The following is a 27,400-nucleotide window of genomic DNA, read 5'->3' as shown; positions in this document are numbered from 1 at the left end:
CATTTTGGATATTAATAACTTGTATCCTCTTTTTTTCTTTGTTAACCTGGCTAGAGGCTTATTGGTTTTATTGATATTTTCAAAAAACCAGCTTTTGGTTTCATTAACTTTCTCTGTTGATTTTCTGTTTTTAATTTCATTGATTTCTACCCTAATTCTTATTTCTTCTGCTTATTTTGGATTTACTTTACTCCTCCTTTCCTAATTTCCTAAGGTAGAAACTTAGATTATTGACTTAAGATTTTTCTTCTTTTCTAATTCAATGCTATAAATTTTCCTCTAAGCACTGCTTTCCCTGCATATCATAGCTTTTGATAAGTCATATTTTAATTTTCATTTATTGATAGTTTAAAAGTATTTTTTTAAAATTTGTCTTGAGATTTTTTTTCTGTGACCCGTGTGTTATTTAGAGGTGTGATGTTTAATCTCCACATATTTTGGTATTTTCCAGTTATCTTTCTATTATTGATTTCTAGTTTAATTCCATTTTAGTCTGCCAGCAGATATTATATGATTTCTATTTTCTAAAATTTGTTAAGGGGTATTTTATGGCCCAGAATGTGGTCTGTGTTGGTGAATGTTCCATGTGAGCATGAGAAGAATGTGTATTCTACTGTCGTTGGATGAAATAGTCTGTAGATGTCTATTGTATCCAGTTGATTGAAGGTGTTGTTGAGTTCAACTATGTCCTTATGGATTTACTGCTTGCTGATTCTGTCCATTTCTGAGAGAGAGGTGTTGACATCATCAACTATGCTAGTGGATTCATCTTTTTTTTTTCCTTGCAGTTCTATCAGTTTTTGCCTCATGTAGTTTGATGCTCTGTTTTTATGTGCATACGCAGTAAGACCTGTTATGTCTTCTTGGAGAATTGACTCCTTTAATCATTATGTAATGTCCTTCTTCATTCCTGATAATTTTCCTTACTTTGAAGTCTGTCTAAAATTAATATAGCCACTCCAGCTCTTTTGATAAGTGTTAACATGGTATATTTTTCTCCATTCATTTACTTTTAATCTGTTTGTCTTTATGTTTAAAGTGGGTTTCTTGTAGACAAGATATAGTTGGGTGGTGTTTTTAATCCACTCTGACGATCTCTGTCTTTTAATTGGTACATTTAGACCATTGACATTCAAAGTGATTATTGATATAGTTGGATTAATATCTACCATATTCATTAATATTTTTTGTTGCCCTTGTTTTTTGTTCCTATTTTTGTCTCCCACTCTTTTTATGTCTTTTGTGTCTAGTCCTTTTTATATAGTTATATATAATACTTGGATCATTTTAATTTATAGAAGTGATACTTACTTATTGCAAAACAAAGAGTACAGAAATGTCTAAAGTAAAAAATGTTATTTTTGATCCCTGCCCAGAGGAACCTTCTATTGTAGGCTGAGAGGGAAGATGGAAGGGACAGTGGGGTCAGGAGATGCCTTGGCCAGGGTCAGGGACCTGGGTCTTTTTGAAGGTAGCAGCATCTAGGAAAATGAGATCCGGACAGCAGGGGCAGTGCCAGGAGAAGGAAATGGGGAAGGTGGGGTATGGAATGGGAATTAAACTGCTGAGAAGAAAAAGTTAATTTCTATTTCTATGTTAAGGTCCACTTCCTAAGAGCAGCATTATTTTCAAGGGTCAGAGGCCCTTTGTGGAGTCGGAAGGGAATTCAGAAGATATTTAATAAGCAGGTGCAGCTGAATGTGTATGGTTAAAGTACAATCTAGTATCTATTTATTTATTTATTTGTCAAGACTGTTTATAACTGGCTTCCGACTCGAACAAGTTGTTTTGGCCCTGATGCCCTGGCTCATTCAGGCCACTTAGCACTGTTTACCTTTCAGGGGAATGATGTGTATGATCCCCCGATCCAGTGCTTTTGTAAGGTCTGTAAATAGAATGCATTCTAGGTGAGCTCAGTATTGCATCATCATAGCCAGTATCTGATGGGCCTCAGCTGCTTTCTTCTGCCCATTCACTAGAGGAGAATAAAAACTTTCTTGACCCAAATCAGCAAAGGGAGGAGTTCAAAGCTATTGAGAGTCTTAAATCAGGATCTGGTCTTTAATTTGGGCACCTGGCTGGCACTCTGTAGATAAAGACATCTCGACACTGCTCTGCGTTAGAGTTTTTAAAACTCCTAATGCCCAGGCTTCTGCACACCAGACCAGTTACATGGGGTGGGGCCCGGGCCCTGTTATTTTTTAAAGCTCTCCAGGTGATTCCAGTGTGGGTCTAAGGTTGAGAAGTAGTGCCCTAACAAAGATGCTGGCTCGTCCTGACCTGCTTCCAGCCTTCTTTGCAGCGGGTGGGGCGTGGTTGTGGCTGTTTTGTCCTATAACATTGAAATGCACGGAGACCTAAATGTTATGAATGTAGTTACATTGTTTTCAAAGTTCTGCATTTCTGGAGTGCTGCAAACATTTGGTTCAAGTGTCATTATATATATATATATATTTTTTAATTGTTATAGAAAGAGGACACATAGTAAAAATGTTACACACTAAATTTTAACATACTGAAAACAACTAATGAGCTGTCTTCTCCATGACCTTCAATATAATTGTGAATGCTGTCAACCAGAATGTATCAAGTAAATTTACGTACCACTTCCATCTGTTGATTTGCCACCTCTCCCCACCCGCCTTTTCACTTTCCTTGCTTCTGTTGCTTAAGCCAAGGTGGGGTTCCATGTAAGATTTTGTTTGGGAGAAAAGATTGTGCACGAATAAAAGTTTATAAGCCACAGGCCTTTCCTTGTAGCGTCTGTTTTAGATTAGATCAGCTTGCTTTGAGGCTCAAGCATCCCCCGGGCTGGGCTTAGAGCTGCATCCCGCTAGGATTTGAGCTGTCTCGGCTGTTCCCCAGCTGGATCCGTTTCAGATAAGTTTATGATGGGGCAGCTGTGATTGCCTTTTGGAGGGAGAGTGGGAGAAACTTTCATGGGAGTGGGAGTGGGCTGCAGCTGTGGGTGGAGGTGGGTGACCACACAAATGGTGTCATCGTCAAGAGGCCATTGGCGTGTCCTTGAGGGATCACTGGCCAAAATCCTGTCCTCTCTGGATCCAGAGCCACAGCATATTCCAGCCAGGAGGGGCCCTAGCTAGCAGCTCTTTCTTAAGGACTAATTATGGGCTAGGCCCCATGCTGGGGGCTTTATATATGTTATCTAATTCAGTCTTTTGATAACTCTACGAGGCACACATGATTATCCCTATCTTACAGATGAGAAAACTGAAGCTTGGAGAGGTTAAGTAACTTATCCAAGGTCACAGCTAATCTAATAAGTGACAAAGCCAGCATTGGCACACGTGCTAGTCCAGTCCAATGCCTTCTTAGAAATCATTTTGTGGATGAAGAGATCAAGGTCCAAGAGAGGAAAAGCAGCTTGTCCAAGATAGCACAGCCAGCTCCAGTTCCGGGCAAAGGTGTGACTAGCCCTCCCCTGCTCTTTCAGCCACAGTGCTGTGCCCCTCTGCTGTCAAGGGGAAGGCCACAGGGGTGTGCCCCCCTCCCACCTTCTCAGTGGCTCAGGCAGAATCAGTTGTGCTGGCATGGAATGAGTAAGCAAACTCACTGTATTTCCCGCCCCTGAGTCTGCGAGGGGAGACCATGTTAAGAGCATGGAGAAGGCAGGCAGAGGCCAGGCGGAGACGCATATCCCAGCCAGAAGGTGGGGCGGCCGGTGGTGAATCAGAGCTCAGTCTCCAGAGCAGCCTGACTTCCTTGTTACGGGGTCGGGGGAGGGGGGCGCCATCAGTTGCCCCCATCGGCGGTGTGGGGGCATCTGGGCGTCAGGGATGTGCGCCACCCCTTCCCATTCCTGTTCATGTGTACTCAGAACAGCGGCCTGCAGGAGCTCAGCTTTGCCTCCGCATATGGAGGGAAGAGGGTGTAACGAATGCTCTACATGGTGTCACGGGAGTAGCTACCTCTTGCAAATAAGGGTGCAGCACCAAAGAAAGGGCCCCAGGACTCCCTCCTACCAGCCCTCTAATCAAGAAAGGAGCATTTATTTAGTTTCAGCCAGATTGCAAGGCAGTTGCTTTTATTTGTTTTCCTCTGAATTTGTGCCAAGGATTCAACTTTTCCTGCTCATTTTATTAAAAACTTCATAAAGGGCATTAATAAATAGATATAAAACTGCCACATAAATGACAGAGGGACTAAATGAAATTCCCAAGGGTCAGCCATTGAATAAGTAACAGAACCATGTCCTTGCGTGGTCAAATTCCCATATATGCAAATTAGGGACAGTGCTTTACCACAGTGTTTTAATTAATATTTATAAATCAAAGAGCGCCTCAGAAAGGGCCAGTAAGCTACTTATATTATCACCACGTCGCACGAATAACAAACCCTTTGAACATTGCTACCTGCTTTGCATTTTGGTCTGAGAAGTCAGTGAACCTGTTGTGTGTGTCTCCCCCACAGGGGTAGTGTCAGCACAGCGGCAAGTCGCCGTCCAGGAAGGACCCTTGTACCGCACAGAGGGCTCCCACATCACCATCTGGTGCAACGTCAGTGGCTACCAGGGGCCTTCTGAGCAGAATTTCCAGTGGTCCATTTACCTGCCCTCCGCCCCTGAGCGTGAGGTCCAGATTGTCAGCACCATGGACTCTTCCTTCCCTTACGCCATCTATACCCAGCGTGTCCGCAGCGGGAAGATCTATGTGGAGAGGGTCCAGGGGAACTCGGCGTTATTGCACATCACCGATCTCCAGGCCCGGGATGCTGGGGAGTATGAATGCCACACGCCCAACACCGACGAGCGATACTTCGGGAGTTACAGCGCCAAGATGAACCTCGTGGGTAAGGAGATAACTGTGTTCACGTGGCTGGTGTCCTGCCTGAGTGTCATAGTCAGTGTGAGCTGCTATCATAAATTATCATAGACTGGACTGGGTACTTAAACAACAAGCATTTATTTCCCAGTTCTGGAGGCTGGAAGTCCCAGATCAGGGTGCCAGCATGGTTATTAGTACTGGTGAGAGCCCTCTTCAGGGTTGCAGAATACTGACTTCTTGTTGTCTCCTTACATGGCAGAAAGGGAACGAGAAAGCTGTCTGGGGTCCATTTATAAGGGCACTAATCCCAGGGACTTCCCTGGCGGTCCAGTGGTTAAGACTCTACGGTTCCACTGCAGCGGGCACGGGTTCAGTCCCTGCTCTGGGAACTAGGACCCCGCATGCAGTGTGGTGTGGCCAAAAAAAAAGGTGGGGGGCACTAATCCCATTCATGAGGGCTTCATCCTCATGACCTAATCACCTCCCCAAAGCCTCATCTCCAGATACTATCACACTGGGCATTAGGTTTCAACACAGGGATTTGGGGGGGAACATAAACATTCAATCCGTAACACTGAGTCACTTCTTTTATAGCGCAGTTTTATTTGACTTTAAAAGGAGAATCCAAAGCTCCCCAAATATTTTAGAGGTCAACAGGTAGCATAAGTGAACCAGATTTGTGCGTTCACTTGTAAATAGTAGAAGGCTGAAGCTGAAACTTAAAGAAGATCTAATGCAGATGTTAAGAATTTCAGAGAAGGTTAACTGACCCTCTAGCTGGTGAAAGGGGATATAAAAACATAAGGCAAGGACATTTGTGGTTGATAAGCTGAAGAACTGATGAGGAACACTGAGCAGGTAACACCAGGTGGAAGAGAGGCCAAACCTCTAGGAAATGATGGGCCTTTGTTTTTTTTTTTTAATTTAATTTAATTTATTTTTTATACAGCAGGTTCTTATTAGTTACCTATTTTATACATATTAGTGTATACGTGTCAATCCCCATCTCCCAATTCATCACACCACCACCACCACCTCTCCCGCCACTTTCCCCCCTTGGTGTCCATACGTTTGTTCTCTACATCTGTGTCTCTATTTCTGCCCTGCAAACTTGTTCATCTGTACCATTTTTCTAGGTTCCACATATATGCGTTAATATACGATATTTGTTTTTCTCTTTCTGACTTCACTCTGTATGACAGTCTCTAGATCCATCCACGTCTCTTACAAATGACCCAGTTTCGTTTCTTTTTATGGCTGAGTAATATTCCATTGTATATATGTACCACATCTTCTTTATTCATTCGTCTGTCAATGGGCATTTAGGTTGCTTCCATGACCTGGCTATTGTAAATAGTGCTGCAATGAACATTGGGGTGCATGTGTCTTTTTGAATTATGGTTTTCTCTGGGTATATGCCCAGTAGTGGGATTGCTGGGTCATATGGTAATTCTATTTTTAGTTTTTAAGGAACCTCCATACTGTTCTCCATAGTGGCTGTATCAATTTACATTCCCAGCAACAGTGCAAGAGGGTTCCCTTTTCTCCACACCCTCTCCAGCATTTGTTGTTTGTAGATTTTCTGATGATGCCCATTCTAACTGGTGTGAGGTGATACCTCATTGTAGTTTTGATTTTCATTTCTCTAATAATTAGTGATGTTGAGCAGCTTTTCATGTGCTTCTTGGCCATCTGTATGTCTTCTTTGGAGAAATGTCTATTTAGGTCTTCTGCCCATTTTTGGATTGGGTTGTTTGTTTTTTTAATATTGAGCTGCATGAGCTGTTTATATATTTTGGAGATTAATCCTTTGTCCGATGATTCATTTGCAAATATTTTCTCCCATTCTGAAGGTTGTCTTTTCATCTTGTTTGTAGTTTCCTTTGCTTTGCCAAAACTTCTAAGTTTCATTAGGTCCCATTTGTTTATTTTTGGTTTTAGTTCCATTACTCTAGGAGGTGGATCAAAAAAGATCTTGCTGTGATTTATGTCAAACAGTGTTCTTCCTATGTTTTCCTCTAAGAGTTTTATAGTGCCTGGTCTTACATTTAGGTCTCTAATCCATTTTGAGTTTATTTTTGTGTATGGTGTTAGGGATTGTTCTAATTTCATTCTTTTACATGTAGCTGTCCAGTTTTCCCAGAACCACTTATTGAAGAGACTGTCTTTTCTCCATTGTATCCTTGCCTCCTTTGTCATAGATTAGTTGACCATAGGTGTGTGGGTTTATCTCTGGGCTTTCTATCCTGTTCCATTGATCTATATTTCTGTTTTTGTGCCAGTACCATATGGACTTGATTACTGTAGGTTTGTAGTATAGTCTGAAGTCAGGGAGTCTGATTCCTCCAGCTCCGTTTTTTTCCCTCAAGACGGCTTTGGCTATCCGGGGTCTTTTGTGTCTCCATACAGATTTTAAGATTTTTTGTTCTAGTTCTGTAAAAAATGCCACTGGTAATTTGATAGGGATTGCATTGAATCTGTAGATTGCTTTGGGTAGTATACTCATTTTCACAATGTTGATTCTTCCAGTCCAAGAACATGGTATATCTCTCCATCTGTTTGTGTCATCTTTGATTTCTTTCATCAGTGTCTTATAGTTTTCTGAGTACAGGTCTTTTACCTCCTTAGGTAGGTTTATTCCTAGGTATTTTATTCTTTTTGTTGCAATGGTGAATGGGATTGTTTCCTTAATTTCTCTTTCTGATCTTTGTTAGTGTATAGGAATGCAAGAGATTTCTGTGCATTAATTTTGTATCCTGCAACTTTACCAGATTCATTGATGAGCTCTAGTAGTTTTCTGGTGGCATCTTTAGGATTCTCTATGTATAGTATCATGTCATCTGCAAACAGTGACAGTTTTACTTCTTCTTTTCCAATTTGTATTCCTTTTATTTCTTTTTCTTCTCTAATTGCTGTGGCTAGGACTTCCAGAACTATGTTGAATAATAGTGGCGAGAGTAGACATCCTTGTCTTGTTCCTGATCTTAGAGGAAATGCTTTCAGTTTTTCACCATTGAGAATGATGTTTGCTGTGGGTTTGTCATATATGGCCTTTATTATGTTGAGGTAGGTTCCCTCTATGCCCACTTTCTGGAGAGTTTTTATCAGAAATGGGTGTTGAATTTTGTCAAAAGTTTTTCTGGATCTATTGAGATGATCATATGGCTTTTATTCTTCAATTTGTTAATATGGTATATCACATTGATTGATTTGCATATATTGAAGAATCCTTGCATATCTGGGATAAATCCCACTTGATCATGGTGTATGATCCTTTTAATGTGTTGTTGGCTTCTGTTTGCTAGTATTTTGTTGAGGATTTTTGCATCTGTATTCATCAGTGATATTGGTCTGTAATCTTCTTTTTTTGTAGTATCTTTGTTTGGTTTTGGTATCAGGGTGATGGTGGCCTCATAGAATGAGTTTGGGAGTGTTCCTTCCTCTGCAATTTTTTGGAAGAGTTTGAGAAGGATGGGTGTTAGCTCTTCTCTAAATGTTTGGTAGAATTCACCTGTGAAGCCATCTGGTCCTGGACTTTTGTTTGTTGGAAGATTTTTAATCACAGTTTCAATTTCATTACTTGTGATTAGTCTGTTCATATTTTCTATTTCTTCCTGATTCAGTCTTGGAAGGTTATACCTTTCTGAGAATTTGTCCCATTTCTTCCGGGTTTTCCATTTTATTGGCATAGAGTTGCTTGTAGTAGTCTCTTAGGATGCTTTGCATTTCTGCAGTGTCTGTTGTAACTTCTCCTTTTTCATTTCTAATTTTATTGATTTGAGTCCTCTCCCTCTTTTTCTTGATGAGTCTCGGTAAAGGTTTACCAATTTTGTTTCTCTTCTCAAAGAACCAGCTTTTAGTTTTATTGATCTTTGCTATTGTTTTCTTTGTTTCTATTTCATTTATTTCTGCTCTGATCTTTATGATTTCTTTCCTTCTGCTAACTTTGGGTTTTGTTTGTTCTTCTTTCTCTAGTTCCTTTAGGTGTAAGGTTAGATTGTTTATTTGAGATTTTTCTTGTTTCTTGAGGTAGGTTTGGTATTGCTATAAACTTCCCTCTTGGTACTGCTTTTGCTGCATTCCCATAGGTTTTGGATCATCGTGTTTTCATTGTCATTTGTCTGTAGGTATTTTTTGATTTCCTCTTTGATTTCTTCAGTGATCTCTTGGTTATTTAGTAACGTATTGTTTAGCCTCCATGTGTTTGTGTTTTTTACGTTTTCTTCCCTGTAATTGATTTCTAACCTCATATCATTGTGGTTGGAAAAGATGCTTGATATGACTTCAATTTTCTTAAATTTACCGAGGCTTGATTTGTGACCCAAGATGTGATCTATCCTGGACAATATTCCATGTGCATTTGAGAAGAAAGTGTAATCTGCTGTTTTTGGATGGAATGTCCTATAAATATCAATTAAATCTATCTGGTCTGTTGCGTCATTTACAGCTTGTGTTTCCTTATTAATTTTCTGTTTGGATGATCTGTCCATTGGTGTAAGTGAGGTGTTAAAGTCCCCCACTATTATTGTGTTACTGTTGATTTCCTCTTTTATAGTTGTTAGCAGTTGCCTTATGTATTGAGGTACTCCTATCTGGGGTGCATATATATTTTAATTGTTATGTCTTCTTCTTGGATTGATCCCTTGATCATTATGTAGTGTCCTTCCTTGTCTCTTGTAACATTCTTTATTTTAAAGTCTATTTTATCTGATATGAGTATTGCTACTCCAGCTTTCTTTTGATTTCCATTTGCATGGAATATCTTTTTCCATCCCCTCACTTTCAGTCTGTATGTGTCCCTAGGTCTGAAGTGGGTCTCGTGTAGACAGCATATATATGGGTCTTTTTTTTTTATCCATTCAGCAAGCCTGTGTCTTTTGGTTGGAGCATTTAATCCATTCATGTTTAAGGTAATTATCGATATATATGTTCCTATTACCATTTTCTTAATTGGTATGGGTTTGTTTTTGTACGTCCTTTTCTTCTCTTTTCTTCTCTAAGTGTGTTTCCCACTTAGAGAAGTTCCTATAGCATTTGTTGTAGAGCTGGTTTGGTGGTGCTGAATTCTCTTAGCTTTTGCTTGTCTGTAAAGCTTTTGATTTCTCCGTCAAATCTGAATGAGATCCTTGCCCGATAGAGTCATCTTGGTTGTAGGTTCTTCCCTTTCATCACTTTAAATATATCATGCCACTGCCTTCTGGCTTGTAGAGTTTCTGCTGAGCAATCAGCTGTTAACCTTATGGGAGTTCCCTTGTATGTTATTTGTTGTTTTTCCCTTGTTGCTTTCAATAATTTTTCTTTGTCTTTAATTTTTGCCAATTTGATTACTATGTGTCTCGTCGTGTTTCTCCTTGGGTTTATCCTGCCTGGGACTTGCTGCGCTTCCTGGACTTGGGTGGCTATTTCCTTTCCCATGTTAGAGAAGTTTTCGACTATAGTCTCTTCACATATTTTCTCAGGTCCTTTCTCTCTCTCTTCTCCTTCTGGGACACCTATAATACGAATGTTGTTGTGTTTAATGTTATCCCAGAGGTCTCTTAGGCTGTCTTCATTTCTTTTCATTCTTTTTTCTTTATTCTGTTCTGCAGCAGTGAATGCCACCATTCTGTCTTCCAGGTCACTTATCCGTTCTTCTGCCTCAGTTATTCTGCTACTGATTCCTTCTAGTGTATTTTTCATTTCAGTTATTGTATTGTTCATCTCTGTTTGTTTGTTTTTTATTTCTTCTAGGTCTTTGTTAAGCATTTCTTGTGTCTTCTCGATCTTTGCCTCCATTCTTTTTCCGAGGTCCTGGATCATCTTTACTATCATTATTCTGAATTCTTTTTCTGGAAGGTTGCCTAGCTCCACTTCATTTAGTTGTTTTTCTGGGGTTTTATCTTGTTCCTTCATGTGGTACAAAGTCCTCTGCCTTTTCATTTTGTCTATCTTTCTGTGAATGTGGTTTTCCTTCCACAGGCTGCAAAATTGTAGTTTTACTTGCTTCTGCTGTCTGCCCTCTGGTGGATGAGGCTATCTAAGAGGTTTGTGCAAGCTTCCTGATGGGCGGGACTGGTGGTGGGTAGAGCAGGGTGTTGCTCTCAATGATGGGCCTTTGGACGTGGCTCTGAGCTGCCTGGGGCGCTGCTGAGTCAGGAAGCTAATGCAGCTGCAGGACCGTGCTCAGACCTGAAGTGGGTCTGTGTGTCCTTTGGCTCCAGAGTAAGGAATTTTGCACCAGCTGTCTCCCTTGGCCCCTGGATGATGGAGGGAGCTGGAGGAGGAGGGAGTGGGATTTCATTGTGGACGGCTCTGGGCCACAGTGTTTGCCAATGTGAAGGGTCAGAAATATCAAGTCTGTTCTGTTTTTCTGTCCACGTCATAATTTCCAGGCTTAATTGTGATAATAAAAACTAGAAATTAAGATTTCGACCCTTCACATCAGAGAGGGGGTGGTGTTTAGTCTCCACAGCAAACTGCTGACCAGGTGACCACAGGGGAAATCTCATCGCTTGCCTGACTCATCCCCATACCATGGCTTCCTTCCAGCCCACGAACATGGCACATGTTGACACATGAATCATACGAAAATTAAACCTACTAAAAAATTGAGGATGCTGCTGCTTCTCTCTACCACAACCTTTTTTAAAAAAAAAAATAAATAAATTTATTTATTTATTTTTGGCTGCTTTGTGTCTTCGTTGCTGCGCACGGGCTTTCTCTAATTGTGGCGGGTGGGGGCTACTCTTTGTTGTGGTGCTCAGGCTTCTCATTGCGGTGGCTTCTCTTGTTGCAGAGCACGGGCTCTAGGAGCATGGGCTTCAGTAATTGTGGCACGCGGGCTCAGTAGTTGTGGCTCACGGGTTCTAGAGCACAGGCTCAGTAGTTGTGGTGCACGGGCTTAGTTGCTCTTTGGCATGTGGGGTCTTCCTGGACCAGGGCTCGAACCCATGTGCCCTGCATTGGCAGGTAGATTCTTAACCACTGCCCCACCAGGGAAGTCCTTTTTTTTTTTTTAAAAAAAGGAAGAAATAACCTTCCTAGAGCACTGCATTGCTGACATGGGGGTGGGGTGGCTAGAAGGGAGAAAATGAGCAAGTTGTATAGAAAATGTGAAACTCGAAGTTCCAGGGTCTCTTTTTGTTTGAAGTTCAGTCAGAAGCCAAGTTAAAATGTCTGGAAGCAATACTACTGTGAACAACAAAATCTTATTTGACCTGACACAGAATTCCTTTTACATGTTATTTTCAGGGAGTTCATTTATTATGTAAACTGAAATATGACCCACTTTCTTTTAAGTCTACAAACATTATTTTACTTATGTATTTTTTTTATTGAAGTATAGTTGATTTAGAATGTTTCAGGTGTATAGCAGAGTGATTCAGTTATACACACGTATATTCTTTTTCAGATTGCTTCCCATTATAGGTTATTACAAGATATTGAATGTAGTTCTCTGTGCTATACAGTAAGTCCTTGTTGTTTTCTATTTTATATATAGTAGTGTATATCTGTTAATCTCAAATTCTGAACTTATCCCTCTGCCCCCAACCCACTTTTTATCTGAGTGTTATTGAAATATCAAACAGGTAAGTGTAAGCGCCAAAAAATTGCAGTCCAAATGCAAACAGAAAATTCGTTCGGTTTCTGTGCCATCTGGGGTCCTCCTCCATGGCCACACAGGGACTGTCGAAGGCTGGTGGGTGGGGGCTCAGCCCCACAAGTGTAAGATCTGTGGCCTTGTGACCGTGTCCCGTGGCTGTTCCTGTGTTGCAGTGATCCCGGACTCCCTGCAGTCCACTGCTGTGCGCCACACTCTGCACAAAGTGGAGCAGGACCCCCTAGAGCTCACGTGTGAGGTGGCCACGGAGACGTTGCAGCACAGCCACCTGTCCGTGGCCTGGCTACGGCAGCGGGGCGGCGAGAAGCCGGTGGAGGTCATTGCCCTGAGCCGGGATTTTGTGCTGCAGTCGAGCAGCGACTACGCGCAGAGGCAGAGCCTGGGGGAGGTGCGCCTGGACAAGCTGGGGAGCAGCACCTTCCGCCTCACCGTCTTCCACTTGCAGCCCTCCGACCAGGGCGAGTTCTACTGCGAGGCCACCGAGTGGATCCAGGACCCAGACGGCTCGTGGTACCCGATGACCCGAAAGCGTTCCGAGGGGACTGTGGTCAACGTCCAGCCCACCGGTCAGTCTCTCGTCCCCAGTCTCTGTCTGGCAGGGAGGGTGGTCAGACAGGCTGTGCAGACTCTCCTGGCGACTCTGCCGGTACTCGGGGTACAGAAGGCCCAGGTATCCCAAGCCCTGACCTTCTCAGACTGCACTCCCCCGGCCACTGAGTCCAGCAGGGCTCTAGACCAGAGCCAAAAGCTATTGCTTGACTGCCTCAGCTGGGCTGGGGGCAGGTGTTCCATGGGCCTTCTCTCCCCTGGTTTTGGTTGGAAGGTGGTGGTGTGCCGTCATGGAGCTGCAGCAAGTGCCCAAGGGCCTTTCCTTGTGTTGCTGCCCACCTTCAGTGAGGGGCTGCCATTGTCCTGGTGAGCGGAGGTGTGGTTTGTGGGAGATGAGCTGGGGCGTCTGAGGTACAGGTGGGGGGGCCCCCTTCAGGACCTGTATTTTGACACCCCGCCACTCCACCCCATCCCATTTGCTCCAGTCAGATGGTGGTGGTCTTGGTCTTTGCATAGCTTTCCTGCCACCTGTTCTTCTGCCATTCTAGGGGTGTGCTTCAGACTTAGCTAATAGCACAGATTCCCAGGCTCAGGCAGTACAGATTCCTGAATCAGGCTTCTGGGGTGGGACCTGGGAAGCTGGATTTTCAGTACACTTCCACTGTCTATGCTTTGTCAAGCGCAGATCTAGAAGTAAAAGGGCAGAAGCGATTCTCTGGACATCTAATGGGTGTGAGGGCTTTTACGAGAAGGGTTGGGCTCCTGCGCTGGGAGCACTTTATCTGCTCTGTAGGACCCAGAGCATTTAGCAGCTTCTGGAACTTCCGGTACTAAATCTACAGAAGGCACTTTATTTCATATTTATCCCTTCCCTTCCTGGATGGTTTTAAGAGCAGCTTCAAAAGTCTGGGCCAAATTTTAAGTCTTAGCACTTTCAAATTAGGTTGCATCAGTTAATCTTCTTTATTTTAATCTTACCAATTTGGAATGAGGGTTTTTTTGAATTTGCCCAGCAAATGTATCCAGACGAAGCCAGGAAAGGGAAAACTAGGTGAAAAAAAAGTCGATGACTTCACTCTGTGTCTGTGCTGCTCTGGTTCAGTGGTTGTAGCCCCAATGTTGCCCTTCTCTTAGTTGATTTCAGTCAACATTTAGTAAGTCTCTGCAACGCTGCAGGTGTGGTGATAGGCATCGGGGATTCAGAGATGAATAACGCTTGGTCCCTGCACTCAAGGAACTACAGATGTGAAAGCCAGTGGCTGAGTGAAGGATGCCCTGGGAACATGGTGAATGTAAAGTGTTCTTGCAACATTGTTTTCCCTGGGTGGGGTGGTTGAGGAAAATTCAGGAAAACCAACACATTTGGTGACTTGAACTGAGTCTTGAAGCTTGAGCAGACATCAGGAGGAGAAGCATAAAGGTACAGAATCGTTTGACCTGTTTGGCAAGCACAGAGAAGTCAAGGGTGAGCAGATGTTGAGTTCCGGATAGGAGTGGTGAGAGGAGATAGGAAAGGTGGCCTGAAGCCCACATGCTAGAATGTGAGCTTGGCCTTGACTCTGTGTTCCCAGCATTTCAAGTTGTTCTCCTTGGAATCTTAGGAGTCCTGTAGAGGTGCCTGAGTGGTCGCTTGTGGGTGGGCATGTCTGTGTGTTCGTGTGCATGGGTGCATGCCATGGGGTGCTTGAGGAGGGCGTATGAGGGCCGTGGTGTTCCCCCCTTGCCTGAACCAAATGTTTTCTGTATTGGGCAGCAAAAGACTTTGTATGAGGAAAGGAAGGTCTCCCCGCTACCGCCCCACCTGAGCATAGCTTGAAAACCACTGCTGCCAACATTTGGAGGAGGGAATAGAGATTTTTAAGCAGAGAGTGACACGATCAGACCTGGGTTTTAGAAGGGAACAGCCATGGAGGCCACCTAGTGTTGACTAAACAGGTTGGGTCTGGAGTAGGGAGACCAGGTAGGGAAGGGCTGATAAGGCCAGGGCTAGGTCAGTGGCAGTGACCTAGGAGGCGGGCAGTGGGTGCTCGAGGCAACAGAATGGAGAGTATTGTGGAAGGAGGAATCCGAGGCTGGGGCTCGGGGGGTACCTGGAACTGTGATAAGGAGGGATGAGGCAATGTGCCAAGTCTTGCTTGAGAGCCTCTGCTTCGCCTTCAGTGGCAGCACTGGGTGTCTTTGCATTTGTTCTTGTAAAATTTGGTCAAGGAGTCCATCCCGCAAGCGGACCTTCGTAGAGATGCTCAGCATGTGAAGCACCCAGCATGCCCTCAGACGTGGCACTCAGAGGCTGAGCTTGGGAGCGATGAGGGCCCAGGAGAGCTGCGGGAGTAAGAGGTGGTCAGGGGAGCAGGTTCGAGAGACAGAGTGGCCAGGCCAGCGGGAGAAGCAGCAGGAGGGATGGTGTCATGGACCCAAGGGAGGAGAGCTGGTCCAGAGGCTAAAACGTACTTGAGAAACGCCTTTAGTTGTGATGGGCGGGGGTTGTCATTGGGGACATTTGCTGGGTCAGCGAAGTGTGGGAGAAGGCCCAAAGCCAAATTTCAGTGAGCTGAGGAGTGAGGGGGTATTGGAAAAAGCATAAATCGATTTACAGAGGTTTAATTGACTGGGTGTAACAAGGGCAAATGGCTGTGCAGAAAAGAGGATGGTTTGCCCTGAATCTCATCTTCAACCTGGGAATGTTAAGGCCTCACCAAGCCATGGGGGGGATTCCTGTGAGATCAGAAGACTCTTTGGCTGCCAGAAGAAGACAGCCACTGTTGCAGCCAGCCTAACTCTGAGGAAGTGGGAAGTCTGAGGTCTGGGACACCTGTTTGCATGTCTTCAGTGGCATTTATGTGGAAGGGGTGCTTTTATTTTTTTTTCTAAAATCTCTGATGTTGAGGTATAAATTACTGTAATCTGGTTGACCAGAAAGCCAGTATCTGGCAGATGACATGGGCTCCGTCCCACGTGGGTGTATGCATCTAGGCAGAGGCTGGCAGAGTGAAACCCAGGTCTCTCAGGTTGTTCTTTTGGGAAGGGAAGCTGAGGCAGCAGCTGTCACTTTAGAAGTGAGCCCTTGGAGTCGTTGAGGGTAATTCGCTTTGTCAGGAAGTTTGGGTAATAAAGGAAGAAGCTGATTCGCTGGAGAAAATGGGTATTGGGGGCAAGACACTGGCTCATGTGGGAGGAGAGGAGATGGAGAGCCTGAGGAACAGGTGGGTACAAAGCCAAACTTGAGCTGGAGAATAGGAATGTGGAAGCAGCACTCTTGTGATTGCTGTGTTTTTTAGGGAAATAGGATTCTCATCTGCTTGAAGAGTGCATGGGATAGGGGGATAAGAATGGGGCAAGGGCCTTAAAGATAAGATACCACTTAAAGATAGTGCTAACAGCTCGGAAATGCCAGTGTGGGGAAGACAGTCGAGATTGGAGCTAATGGATATACAAGGAATTCAAACATCTCTGTAAATGCGATTCTCCAGTCAATGTTTTCTTTAGAGGAATAGAGCTGGAACTGGGAGGGGAAGGACTTGGGCAGTACTTACAACTGCAGCCTCTCCCACCCAAGGCTCTGTGACTCTGCTTACCAGGACCCTTCACTCCTTTGTCTTCTGCCACCGGTGCCTGTGAGATAAGATCATTGTCTCAAGGCATTGACAGTCACCGTGCACTGTTACATGGTGTGTGGGACAGTTAGTGGCGATGAGCCCTTCTTTGATCACCACCTGCCCTCCGCCCCCACCTCCCATGCCTGGTTCAACTCCCAGCTCTTTGAAGGGTGCTTGGGTTCACTGACCATTTCAGAGGTCATCTGGCTGTCCTTGGAAGTAGGTACTTTCCCACTCCATCTTTCTAGAGATTTGATCTGACAGGTGATAGATTAGTGAAAAGACATTAGTTTTCACTTTTCCTATGCAATTTTGTTAGGGATTGTCTTACCTGTGTCTTATTTCCAGTATTCACTTGGGGGTGGAAGACATCTTTCTCTCTCTCTCTCCAGGCAGATAGATAGATAGATAGATAGATAGATAGATGGATAGATAGATAGAATGTTTATTTGGATTGGGGTCAGCACCTGGGGCACTGGGTAATTTGTCTTACAAGTCTCAGCAGGGTCATGTCTATAATATCTACTGAAAATATTTGTAATCCGGATGCTTTAATGGAGTCTGGGCATATAGATCAAGGATGGACCTTTGTAATCTGCCGTGCAAGTGAAATTAGGAGTGATATTGCTTGCTGACCTCAGAGTCTAACCTAGGGCATTATACGCTGCAGAGAGAGTCCTGTCGACTTGATTGGGATAACAAGCCCTTTAGACTCTCTGGGTCTGGCTACCTTTGAGTTCTCTCTGTGATATTTGAGAGTTTTTCTCTCAAGACACGCGTGGAGGTGCCTTCCCAGTAGTCAGCTTGGTGAGAAGGTGTGGGTGGTGGGAATTTGCTGATGCAGTTTGGAGAGCCGGGGCCCTCGGACACCCAGCACGCATCCGTTTTGTTATTTGTTTTCTCAGACAAAGAGTTCACCGTTCGGCTGGAGACGGAGAAGCGGCTGTACACGGTAGGTGAACCGGTGGAGTTCAGGTGCATCCTGGAGGGGCAGAACACTCCCGACCGTTACTTTGCCGTCTCCTGGGCCTTCAACAGCTCGCTCATTGCCAGCATGGGGCCGAACGCTGTGCCGGTCCTCAACAGTGAGTTCACCCATCGGGAGGCCAGGGGCCAACTCAAGGTGGCCAAGGAGAGCGACAGTGTCTTCGTGCTGAAAATTTACCACCTCCGCCAGGAGGACAGTGGGAAATACAACTGTCGTGTGACAGAGAGAGAGAAGACAGTCACCGGGGAATTCATCGACAAGGAGAGCAAGCGTCCCAGGAACATTCCTATCATCGTCCTCCCCATCAGTAAGTGGAGGGATGTGCTGCTTCCTCCTCCTCCCGCTGGTCTGGTTCAGTAGCTAGCACCGTCTGAGAGAAGTCGGGGCAGAGGAGAAGAGCCATGGGGAGGGAAGGGCAGGGCGGGGCAGGTTCAGTCAGAGCTGGCAGAGGAAACCTGTTAGCCCCTCTCCTTTCTGCAGCTCACCTGCCCACACTTAGCAACCGCCCCCCACCACCCGGTAGGCAGAGCATCAGGTGCATGTTTGCAGGCTGGAGGGGGGCATGGCAGATCCTAGCGCTAGCAGCTCTGTGTAAACGCCTGCATTGCCAGCTCAGCCTGGAGGCCAACCAGGAATCCAGGACAGCTGTTTGCTCCTGTGTGGGAATTAAGTCCCAGAAGAAGTGGGTGGATGCCTGTCTTGAAATCTCACTTAAGAGGGTTGGTCTTTTATGGGAGGATTTTAAATGCTAAAGTGCATTATTAAGAAAGATTTGCTCTCTGGGTTTTGGAGGTATAGGGATTGGCATTACCCTAATTGTCTATCCGCTATCGGAATTGGGTTTTTAAAAGTCGGTGGATGGGACCTCTCACATCTTCCTGGAGCACAGGCTTTTAAAGCTTAGCTTATTTCCAAGGCTGCTTAGGTGGGCTCCCTGCCTCCTTGTAGCTGGCATTGTCTGGGTGGGTATCAGTCAGGACTGGGGACTCGGGGGGCTACCTGTGTTTGCTTATGTTGGGTTTAATTCTCCATAGTATCAGGATGTTCTCATTAATATCTCATTTCTCTCATAGTTTTGTTTTTAGTAAAATGAGAAAGCTTAGAATGCCCTGATTTTAAGCAAGCTGGTGAAGTTTTTTAAACTAACCTTTAACCTATTTCTCCACTGCTCAAGCTGTTCTTTCTCTTAGCCCTGTAATGATTCCCTTTACATTTTTATTTATACTTTTACATATTTAATGTAGCTTCAAGTGTGAAGAAAGGAAACAGACAACAGGGGTCTTGCCACTCTTTTTTTCTTTTCTCGCCAACAGGATGACTTTCCTTTGTGCTTTTTTTTTTTTTTTTTAAATCTCTCTCTCACACACATCTCATTATCTTGAAATTCTTTTCTTTCTTAGACTGTTTCCCCCTGCAATGCCTAGCATGGTGCTTTGCGTAGGGTAGGTGCTTGCTGAATATTTGTAGAATGGAATTTGTTAAACTGGATGCCCACCCTCTTTAGTATTTTCCTGTCGGACTGCGCCTGCCTTAACCACGGTCTCTCTACTTTTAAATCTGCAACTAATTCCTCATTGTTCTGTAAGGATCCAGGGAAGGACAGCCACACTGTGTACCTCCCTATTTTTTTGTACTAAGAGATTTCCTCCATCCCCTTCCAAGAACTTGTTTGATGATCTGTGGCCTGCTATATTGCTTTTCCAGCAGATAACTGGGTAGTTAAAGTCCCCCAGCACCACCAGATCCTGCCCCAAGGCCACTTGGGTAAGTCTACCAAAGAACAACAGTGATCACATCGGTAATGGTGATAATAAAAACTCGGATTTTTAATGGCGCTTTTCCTCTCAAGAGCCCAAAGTGCTTCTGCGTATATCATCTGCTTCTCCGCTCCCACCCCTCCAGTCCTTGGAGAGGCCAGGATTCTATTCATCCTGTGAATGAAGAGGCCAGAGCACCATACAGGGACGTGGCCGAGCCGGTTCTGATAGTGGTCGAGCTTGCATCGCATTAGAAGTATTTGCTTCTAACTCCAGATTCACTGCTCTGCGCTTAGCCTGTGCTCCGTCATCAACCTCCTGATTTGAAATTTCATTTGTAACCGTGCACTCAGATTCTCATTAGTTCTGTCCTAGTTTTCATTTAATCCAGAGAGTTTTAAATTGTTGGCTGCCTCTTCTCAGGCCTGAGAACACTTGTAAATAGTCTTAACGGGCAGTCAGCACTGTGTCTGCATTTGCCTTTGCCTGGGCTGCGGAATCGTTTTGCTTCTCGTAGTTTCACATCTCACTGCGTGGTTTTTCCAGGCTCGCTCAAGTAACAGAGCACCAAACAGCAGCCCTTGTAACAAACAAGCCAGGGCTTATAGAAGATAGAGCCCATTGGGGTGACAGTAGGGGGTGGGAGTGATGTCGTGCAAGTCATTCTTCTGCCTAAGGCAAGCAAAGGGATTTTTTTTCCATTGATGCCGAAGTTGCCCTTCTTTAATTCCTCACTGATAACCCTGGAAGTGAGTCATTAATGAGTCTTTAATCTGAAGAGGAATATTGTTATTATTAATGATGATGATGAAAAATAATTACCCCATCTAATACTCTCAGTGTCGTGACCCTAAGAAGTAGGACTCTTAGTATCTCCATTTTGCACATAAGAAATGGAAGCTTGGGTAGGTTAAGGAAGAGCCCCAAGATTGCAGAGTTAGGAAGCAGTAGACCTGGGCCTGAGCGTGGTCTGCCTGCCTCCAAATCCTTGCTTTCAGCCACTTCTGCTACAGAGGTAGCTACTCGGGGGCCCCGTCATCTCCATGACTCATCTAGGTATGGCTCCTGGGAAAATTCCTCTTCCCCACCCTGTCTGTCTGGACCTTTTTTCATGTGAAACAAGCCAATCCAGAATGGGTGGCAGACATGTTCACTATAGCAAGAGCTCCATGCCTGGGCTCAATGCTCATCTTTGCATGTTTCTGCCTGTGAGGGAAACACACGGGAGAAAAGATTGATTCAAATGCGTGGTCATGGGTATGCTTTTTCCCTCAGTAATTGGGTGTGCCTCTTAATCTGGGATTTGATTTACTGATTGATTTAAAATTGATGTATGTGTTTCATGTGGATGGTGCCCAGAAAACTGGAGCCGAATTAGTCTGGTACTTTCTGTTTTTTAATACTTAAGGGATTTTGGAGCTCTGTAGATAATTATACAAAATAATCTATGCATAACTAAGATAGATTAAAGTATCCACACTCTTTATAAAAACAAAGAGTTAATGGGAATAGTAAAATTAATTATGATCATGGTAACCAGGTTTTGAAAACCTATGTATTAGGTGATTTATAGACATTGTCTCATTTACTTTTAATCTTTAAAGAACTGCACAATGTAGCACTCTCCATATCTCATAGAAGAAGGCATGTAGAGCTTAAATAATTCCACTGAGGGAGTTCACATAGCTAAGTGAGTAGCAAAGGAGCGAAGGAGAGAGGAATCCTTATCCCAGAGTTTGATTGGCAGAAAGTCAAGGTCAAGAGCAGCGGAACCCCGGGGCTGAAGGTGGACAGCGGCAGGAAGGCGAGCCACCGGCTTTGGTCTGTTCCTGTGTGTTAATCAAAGTATGAAAGCTTGCTCCCCGCACACGCTGTGAAATGAGGCCATCTGTGCTCCATTACTGCCCACACCCAAGCAAGCACGTGTTGTCCTCCAAATACTTCCTGTCACTTTTTTTTTCTACCTCCTGATATTGCCCTGAAGGACTCAAATGGCATGTATGGATGTTCAGCTTTTATTTGACTGCCGTAGCCCTAAATTATGGGACGATTCGGTGAAGTAGAATTTTCGAGGTATTCAACTTACTGAAAATCCGAGTCAAAAATTCTTGAACCCTGCTGAACACATTACAGTCATCCTTCAGATTCCGAGGGGGATTGGTTCCAGGACCGCCCCAAATCTGTGGATGCTCAAGTCCCTTTTATAAAATGTCATTGGATTTGCATATAACCTACGCACATCATATCTAGATTACTTATACCTAATACAATGTACATGCTATGTAAAGAGTTGCCAGTGCACAGCAAATTCAAGTTTTGCTTTTTGGAACCTCCTGGAATTTTTTTTTTTTTTTTTTTGGCATATTTTCTATCCATGGTTGGTTGAATCCATGGATGTGGAACCAGGGGATATGGAGAGCCTGATGAATTGCTTTGTGCCTTAAGGGTAATGTCTTTCTGTTCTGATTCAGTCTCAGGTCTTAGACGCTCATGATCCCACACGTTATCTTTGTATCCAGTAAAGGGCCTCCTAGGTTATCAGATCTAAAATCACAGGGAGCGAAACCCAGAACCAGCCAGGGCTTGCAGCAGCAGCAAGTGTCAGAGTGCTTGCATCCTCCAAGGTCCCCTTGTACCTGAATAGAGTGACATTTGTACCCCTCCTCCTTTGATGTCAGTGGGGAGGGCTCAGTGGAGCCCAGAAAGCCCCAACGTGGCACTCTCTTCCTCTGCACAGAGAGCAGCATCTCGGTGGAGGTGGCCAGCAACGCCAGCGTCGTCCTGGAGGGTGAGAATCTACACCTCTCCTGCAGCATCCGCACAGCGGGTAGAGCCCTAGGCCGCTTCTCCGTCATCTGGCAGCTGGTGGACAGGCAGAACCGCCGCAGCAACATCATGTGGCTGGACCGGGATGGCACCGTGCAGCCTGGCGCGTCCTACTGGGAGCGCAGCAGCTTTGGGGGCGTCCAGATGGAGCAGGTGCAGCCCAACTCGTTCAGCCTGGGCATCTTCAACAGCAGGAGGGAGGACGAGGGCCAGTACGAATGCCACGTGACCGAGTGGGTGCGGGCAGTGGATGGCGAGTGGCAGGTCGTGGGGGAACGCCGGGCCAGCACCGTCGTGTCCATCACGGCTCTCGGTAAGTAAGCTCGGCAGTCTTTTCGTGGGCCCTTTGGGGTGATGCTCCCTTGTCAAGACTCTTGTAGGAGATAGACGGCACCTTCCAAAGGGTTTGATTGAAGAAAGTATTTATGGAAGTGTGGATGGGGTTCAAGGAACCAACAGTGGTTCTCCATGGTGGGCCCTGGGGATGGGCAACAGCTGGGCGCTGTTACTACTCCTTGGTCTGGGTGGTAGGAGTGAAGTTGTAAGGATTCTGGCCAGGCGAGTGGTGGCCCCAGGTGGAGGAACAAAGGCCACTGCCAAAATTAACCTGGAAGAGCGGGAGCAAATCCTCTCCCTCCTGCACCCCAGGCCCTCCTGTACCAGGGGCTCAGCCCTCCTAAAAATTCAGAGCAGGGCAGAGAAGGGTAGAAAATCACCTTTTGCCATTTATTTAGCCCTTACTACCCTTCCTGGCTGAGTGTAAGCACTTAAGCTTAATTGTCCCGTGGAATCCTCACCTAGCCTACAGATAGACACTGTCATTTTACAAGGAGACTAGTGAGACAAGTTGGCTAATTTGCCCAGGACTATAGCTTTTAAGTGACAGACACACAATCTGAACCCAGGAAACCAGCAATCTGTCTTAAATTTTTTTTTCAAAGCCTGTGTTTTTACCTTTTCCTCTATAAGGCTCTTCCTAAGGAAAGCCATTTCCTGATTAGCATGAAATGAAAAGATACCTTGAAATTTGCTAAAACCAAAGAATATTAGATTTGCTTCTCACAGGGTAAAGAGGCTTCTATCAACATTTATCTGCCTAATAGAATCAGTATATTAAAAGACCAATCTGCTACTTTGCTGGGGAGGTAACCTGTCATGTTAGGTGTTTCTGTTTGTTAAGAGACTGTGACCTCAGTTGTCCTCAGTGACTTTGCATCCCACCCCTGGGACCATGCTGCCACCTTCCTCATAGGTAGGGCTGGTGGTGCTTTGGACCGTCTTACCCCAGTAAAGATGGCAACACCAAGTGGTTTTGCCCCCAACAAAGTCCTTTTTCACCACCTGCCCCAGATTAGAATTATTTTTACTTTCCATAAGCTTAATCCCAAAGGTTGACCTGCTTTCTGCACTCATCATCTCATTCAGATTTCTGTCTCTGGAAACCTCATCCAGTGGTTGAGTTTCCAGGTCAGCTGACTCCCCATGTCTCTCTCTGCTCAGTATCCTGTGTGGACACGTGGAAATGGAACCTGTGAGGAAAGTCCTGGGCGTCCAGCAGAGGGAGTCTTTCCCATCCTGTGAGGCTAGGAACGTCTGAGGGGTGGTTAGGGTTAGAAGTAATTTTACAGCATCACGTTGTCCTCTGAGTTTTTTCATATTCACCGTATGTCTGTGGTTCCCATAGCCAGAGCTTACCAAGGGGCTCTGGCCAGGCTCTGCCGAAAGATTCATTCGGTGCCTTGTTTTTTACCTGTGAAGTTTAAAGTACTTTCCTTTATGTCTGTTTGTTTTTTAAACAAACTACATATTTAACAAAATATAGTATATACTGTGTGTCAGGTACTATTCCAAGTATTTTATAAATACTAACTCATTTAATCTTCACAAGGACCCATTTTACAGATGGGGAAATAGAGGCAGAGAGAAGTTAAGTAACTTGCTCAAGGTCACATAGCTAGAAAGTGCCAAAGTTGGGCATCTGGCTCCAGGGTCTGTGCCTTTAACCACTGTCTTATGCTTCCTGGGAGTAAAGCAACCTAATAAGCCCCCCGGAATCAGTGACACACAGATTTATAGTGTGACTGCCATTTACTGGCGGCTTGATAGAGGACAATTTATCTACCCTCTCTGGGCCTCAGTTTCCTCATCTGTAAGAAAGGGGTGATGGATTCAGTGAAGTGTGATGAAAGCCAAGCATTTGGCACCGTGCCTGGCCCATAGTGCTCAGGAAATATGGCTGCTGTCAGTTTTATGATCATAACGAATGTGTTAACAGTCAGTCGTATTTCAAGGCTGAAGGGACTCTGATCACTTCTACTGAGAAGTCAGTATTGGGGATTAGTGATGCTGGAATATGGAGAGACTCAGCCTAGCGCACCTGCAGGGCCCCAGCTCACCCCAGGTCCTCCTTGGTGAAGGTCAGTCCCTCCTGCTGTGGGTCCCTCGCTGCCTCTTTGCCCTGGATTCCGTGGGGAGGTGGGAGAGGGACCGGAGAGCAAGCCGGCGCTGCCCAGCCCGGGGAGCACAGGCACCTGCTCCACCTGCCTCCCCTGCTCCGGCACTGATGCACTGGTGGGCCAGGCACAGGGGCCGTCTGGGCTGGGGCAGGGTGCATCCACCTGAGTGTGATGAAGGAAATCGGCTCTTTTCTCCTGTTCAGCGTGGAATCCCAAGATATCTAGGGATGGCCCCGCCTACATGCACTCAGTCCCTGTGAGTGGGACTGATCCAGCACAAATCCACGTGAGGGTTTCATCAGGAAAAGTTTGCTAGTGCCGCTTAAGGAGGGTTGCCGCCGGCCTCTTTCTGTGGGGTCCTGTGAACTGCTGGGTTTGTGTGTCAACACGCTAACAAAAGTAATACTGGCCTGGGCATCCAAAGAGCCCCATGTGTGAGCCTTTGCTCTGTCATGCTAGCTTTTGCCAGGAACCCTGTCACCGCGTCGCATGGCCCTGAGAAAGCCAAGTGTCTCCTCTGGCCTGAGTTTCTCTGCTCTCTCTCCAGAAACGGGCTTTGCCGTCACTGCCATCTCCCGCACGCCGGGGGTGACCTACAGTGACTCCTTTGACCTGCAGTGCATCATCAAACCCCATTACCCCGCCCGGGTCCCCGTGTCAGTGACGTGGCGGTTCCAGCCGGTGGGCACCGCCGAGTTCCATGACCTGGTGACCTTTACCCGGGATGGAGGAGTCCAGTGGGGGGACAGGTCCTCCAGCTTCCGGACCCGAACGGCCATTGAAAAGGCTGAGTCCAGTAACAATGTCCGGCTGAGCATCAGCCGAGCCAGCGACACGGAGGCGGGCAAGTACCAGTGTGTGGCAGAGCTGTGGCGGAGGAACTACAACAACACCTGGACGCGGCTGGCCGAGAGGACCTCCAACCTGCTGGAGATCAGGGTGCTGCAGCCAGGTGAGGGGCCCGGGGTCCCCCATGCCTGCTCCGGCTGAGGAGACCCGCGGGGAGGCGGGAAGTGTCGTGCGCTGAGCCCTCGGCCCGGCTGCTCTTATTTCCCAACTTTCTAGTTTGAGAAATTTCAGGTGTGTAGGAGGTCGCAAGACTCGCATTCCCTTTTGGCGATGACCAGTTGTTAACATCTTACCACGTTTGTTTCTCCCTCTGTGTGTAAATTTTTGTTGTTTTTGAACCATTTGAGGGTAAGTTGCCAACGTCAAGATACTTCCTTCTAAATACTTCAGTGTGTATCTCTGAAGATCAGGACTTTGTCCCACCCGACCACAACAGTGTAATCAGACTCTGGGAATTTGACGTGATTATAGGACAGTACTAGCATTTCCCCAGTTGTCCTGAAAATGCCCCTTACGGTGTTTTTTCCGTCTAGGATCCAGTCAGGGGTCACACATTGTATTTAGTCGTCATGTCTCTTTATTTTTCTTTAATTTTTATCATTTGTTAAATTTTTATTTATTTATTTATTTTTAATAATTTGGCAGTTTCTTTTCTTTTTTAAAAATTATTTATTTATTTATTTGGTTGCACTGGGTCTTAGTTACGGCTCTCGGGCTCCTTAGTTGCAGCTCGCTGGCTCCTTAGTTGCAGTATGCGAACTCTTAGTTGTGGCATGCATGTGGGATCTAGTTCCCTGACCAGGGATCGAACCTGGGCCCCCTGCATTGGGAGCACGGAGTCTTATGCACTGCGTCACCAGGGAAGTCCCTGTCATGTCTCTTTAGACTCCTTTAATCTAGAATAGTTCCCTAGCCGCGTGCGCATGCGTGCGTGTGTGTGTGAAGACATTGATATTTGTGAAGCGTGCAGGCCAACTAGACTGTTTTGCAGAAAGCTCCATCTCTTAATGTCATCTCCTATAATCCTTGCAACAGTGATGTGAACAAGGTACCACTGTGCCCCCCTTTTGCAGACAAGGAACCTCAGAGGCTAAAGGGAAAATAACAGGTACTTACTGAGTATTTGCTTTGTGCTAGGTGCTTAGGGTTGGTTATTTTATGAGAATTGCACAACAGCCTCAGGAAAGATTAAGTGATCAGCCCAGGGTTGCCTAGCTGGTGAATGGAGCCAAGGTTTGAATCCTTGTCCTTCCTTCCTCGACACTTTCCCTGACCCAGACCCTGTCCCCCTGCCCTGGATTTGAGCGCACGAGAGCAGGCAGGCGGAGTCTCTCTCGCAGCAGGTGACAAGGATGCACTCATTTGGGGAGCCTTAGTCAGGGGGCGTTCTGCCAACACTCGCCTTCATCAGGCCCTTCCCCTAACGTGGGGCAGACGGTAAGTTAGTGCTGCTCTTATGGTTTCCTCCGTGTCTGTACCTGTCTCCGGTTAGGGTGGAAGCAGGTGGAGGGTGGACCCCGGCCCTGGCTCCTGCTTCCCTCCATTGCCTGGCCCCAAGCAGGAGAGCACAGGCATTCGTGCAAAGAAGGGTGGGGGCTGGATGGGAGGTGACTTTGCAAAGACTTTTTTCTGACTTTCTGCCCCACCCACTTTGCAAAGATGGTTTGAACACCTTGCAGAAAGGATTTTTCTGCCTGCTCACAGCCATGATGTGTGCCCAACCCGGTCTGCTCCACCACTGCAGATGGTCACGGTGCTTGTTATTTTCAGCAACGTGAGGTTACGAAATGGCAGTGTCTGGGCTTATCCTTCGCCTCTTCTAACCCCATAACGGAGTCTGTATCGAACCAGTTTGGAACAAGTGAACTGTATAAATGATGGGACAGTTCCTTGGCCAATTAGAGCCTAAACTTGGACAACGAGATGCCGGGGAAGAGGCTGCTCTGCTGAAGTGGATTTTCAGGTTAATGGAAGGCTAAGCAGAGACCCCATTTT

The 27,400-nt window shown here is 45.6% G+C and overlaps 1 protein-coding gene across 4 annotated transcripts in view; it reads left to right on the top strand.

Moving 5' to 3' along the window:
• IGSF3 (immunoglobulin superfamily member 3) overlaps positions 1–27,400 on the top strand; it is a 100,565-nt gene that overhangs the window by 51,158 nt on the left and 22,007 nt on the right. For 3 of the 4 annotated variants that reach the window (XR_009504300.1, XM_059928712.1, XM_059928720.1), the window contains exons 3-8: positions 4,432–4,809; positions 12,540–12,950; positions 17,435–17,824; positions 19,222–19,281; positions 22,012–22,413; positions 25,104–25,508. Coding sequence is in view for 3 of the 4 variants with exons in the window: in XM_059928712.1 (XP_059784695.1) it covers positions 4,432–4,809; positions 12,540–12,950; positions 17,435–17,824; positions 19,222–19,281; positions 22,012–22,413; positions 25,104–25,508 (2,046 nt within the window). In the remaining variant the exon portion in view is untranslated. The remainder of the gene's footprint in view (positions 1–4,431; positions 4,810–12,539; positions 12,951–17,434; positions 17,825–19,221; positions 19,282–22,011; positions 22,414–25,103; positions 25,509–27,400) is intronic. The other variant, XM_059928733.1, reaches the window with a different exon arrangement.

This window comes from Balaenoptera ricei, chromosome 1 (assembly GCF_028023285.1).
Source record: "Balaenoptera ricei isolate mBalRic1 chromosome 1, mBalRic1.hap2, whole genome shotgun sequence".
Taxonomy (NCBI): Eukaryota; Metazoa; Chordata; class Mammalia; order Artiodactyla; family Balaenopteridae; genus Balaenoptera; species Balaenoptera ricei.
This window is presented reverse-complemented; position numbering and strand designations above follow the sequence as displayed.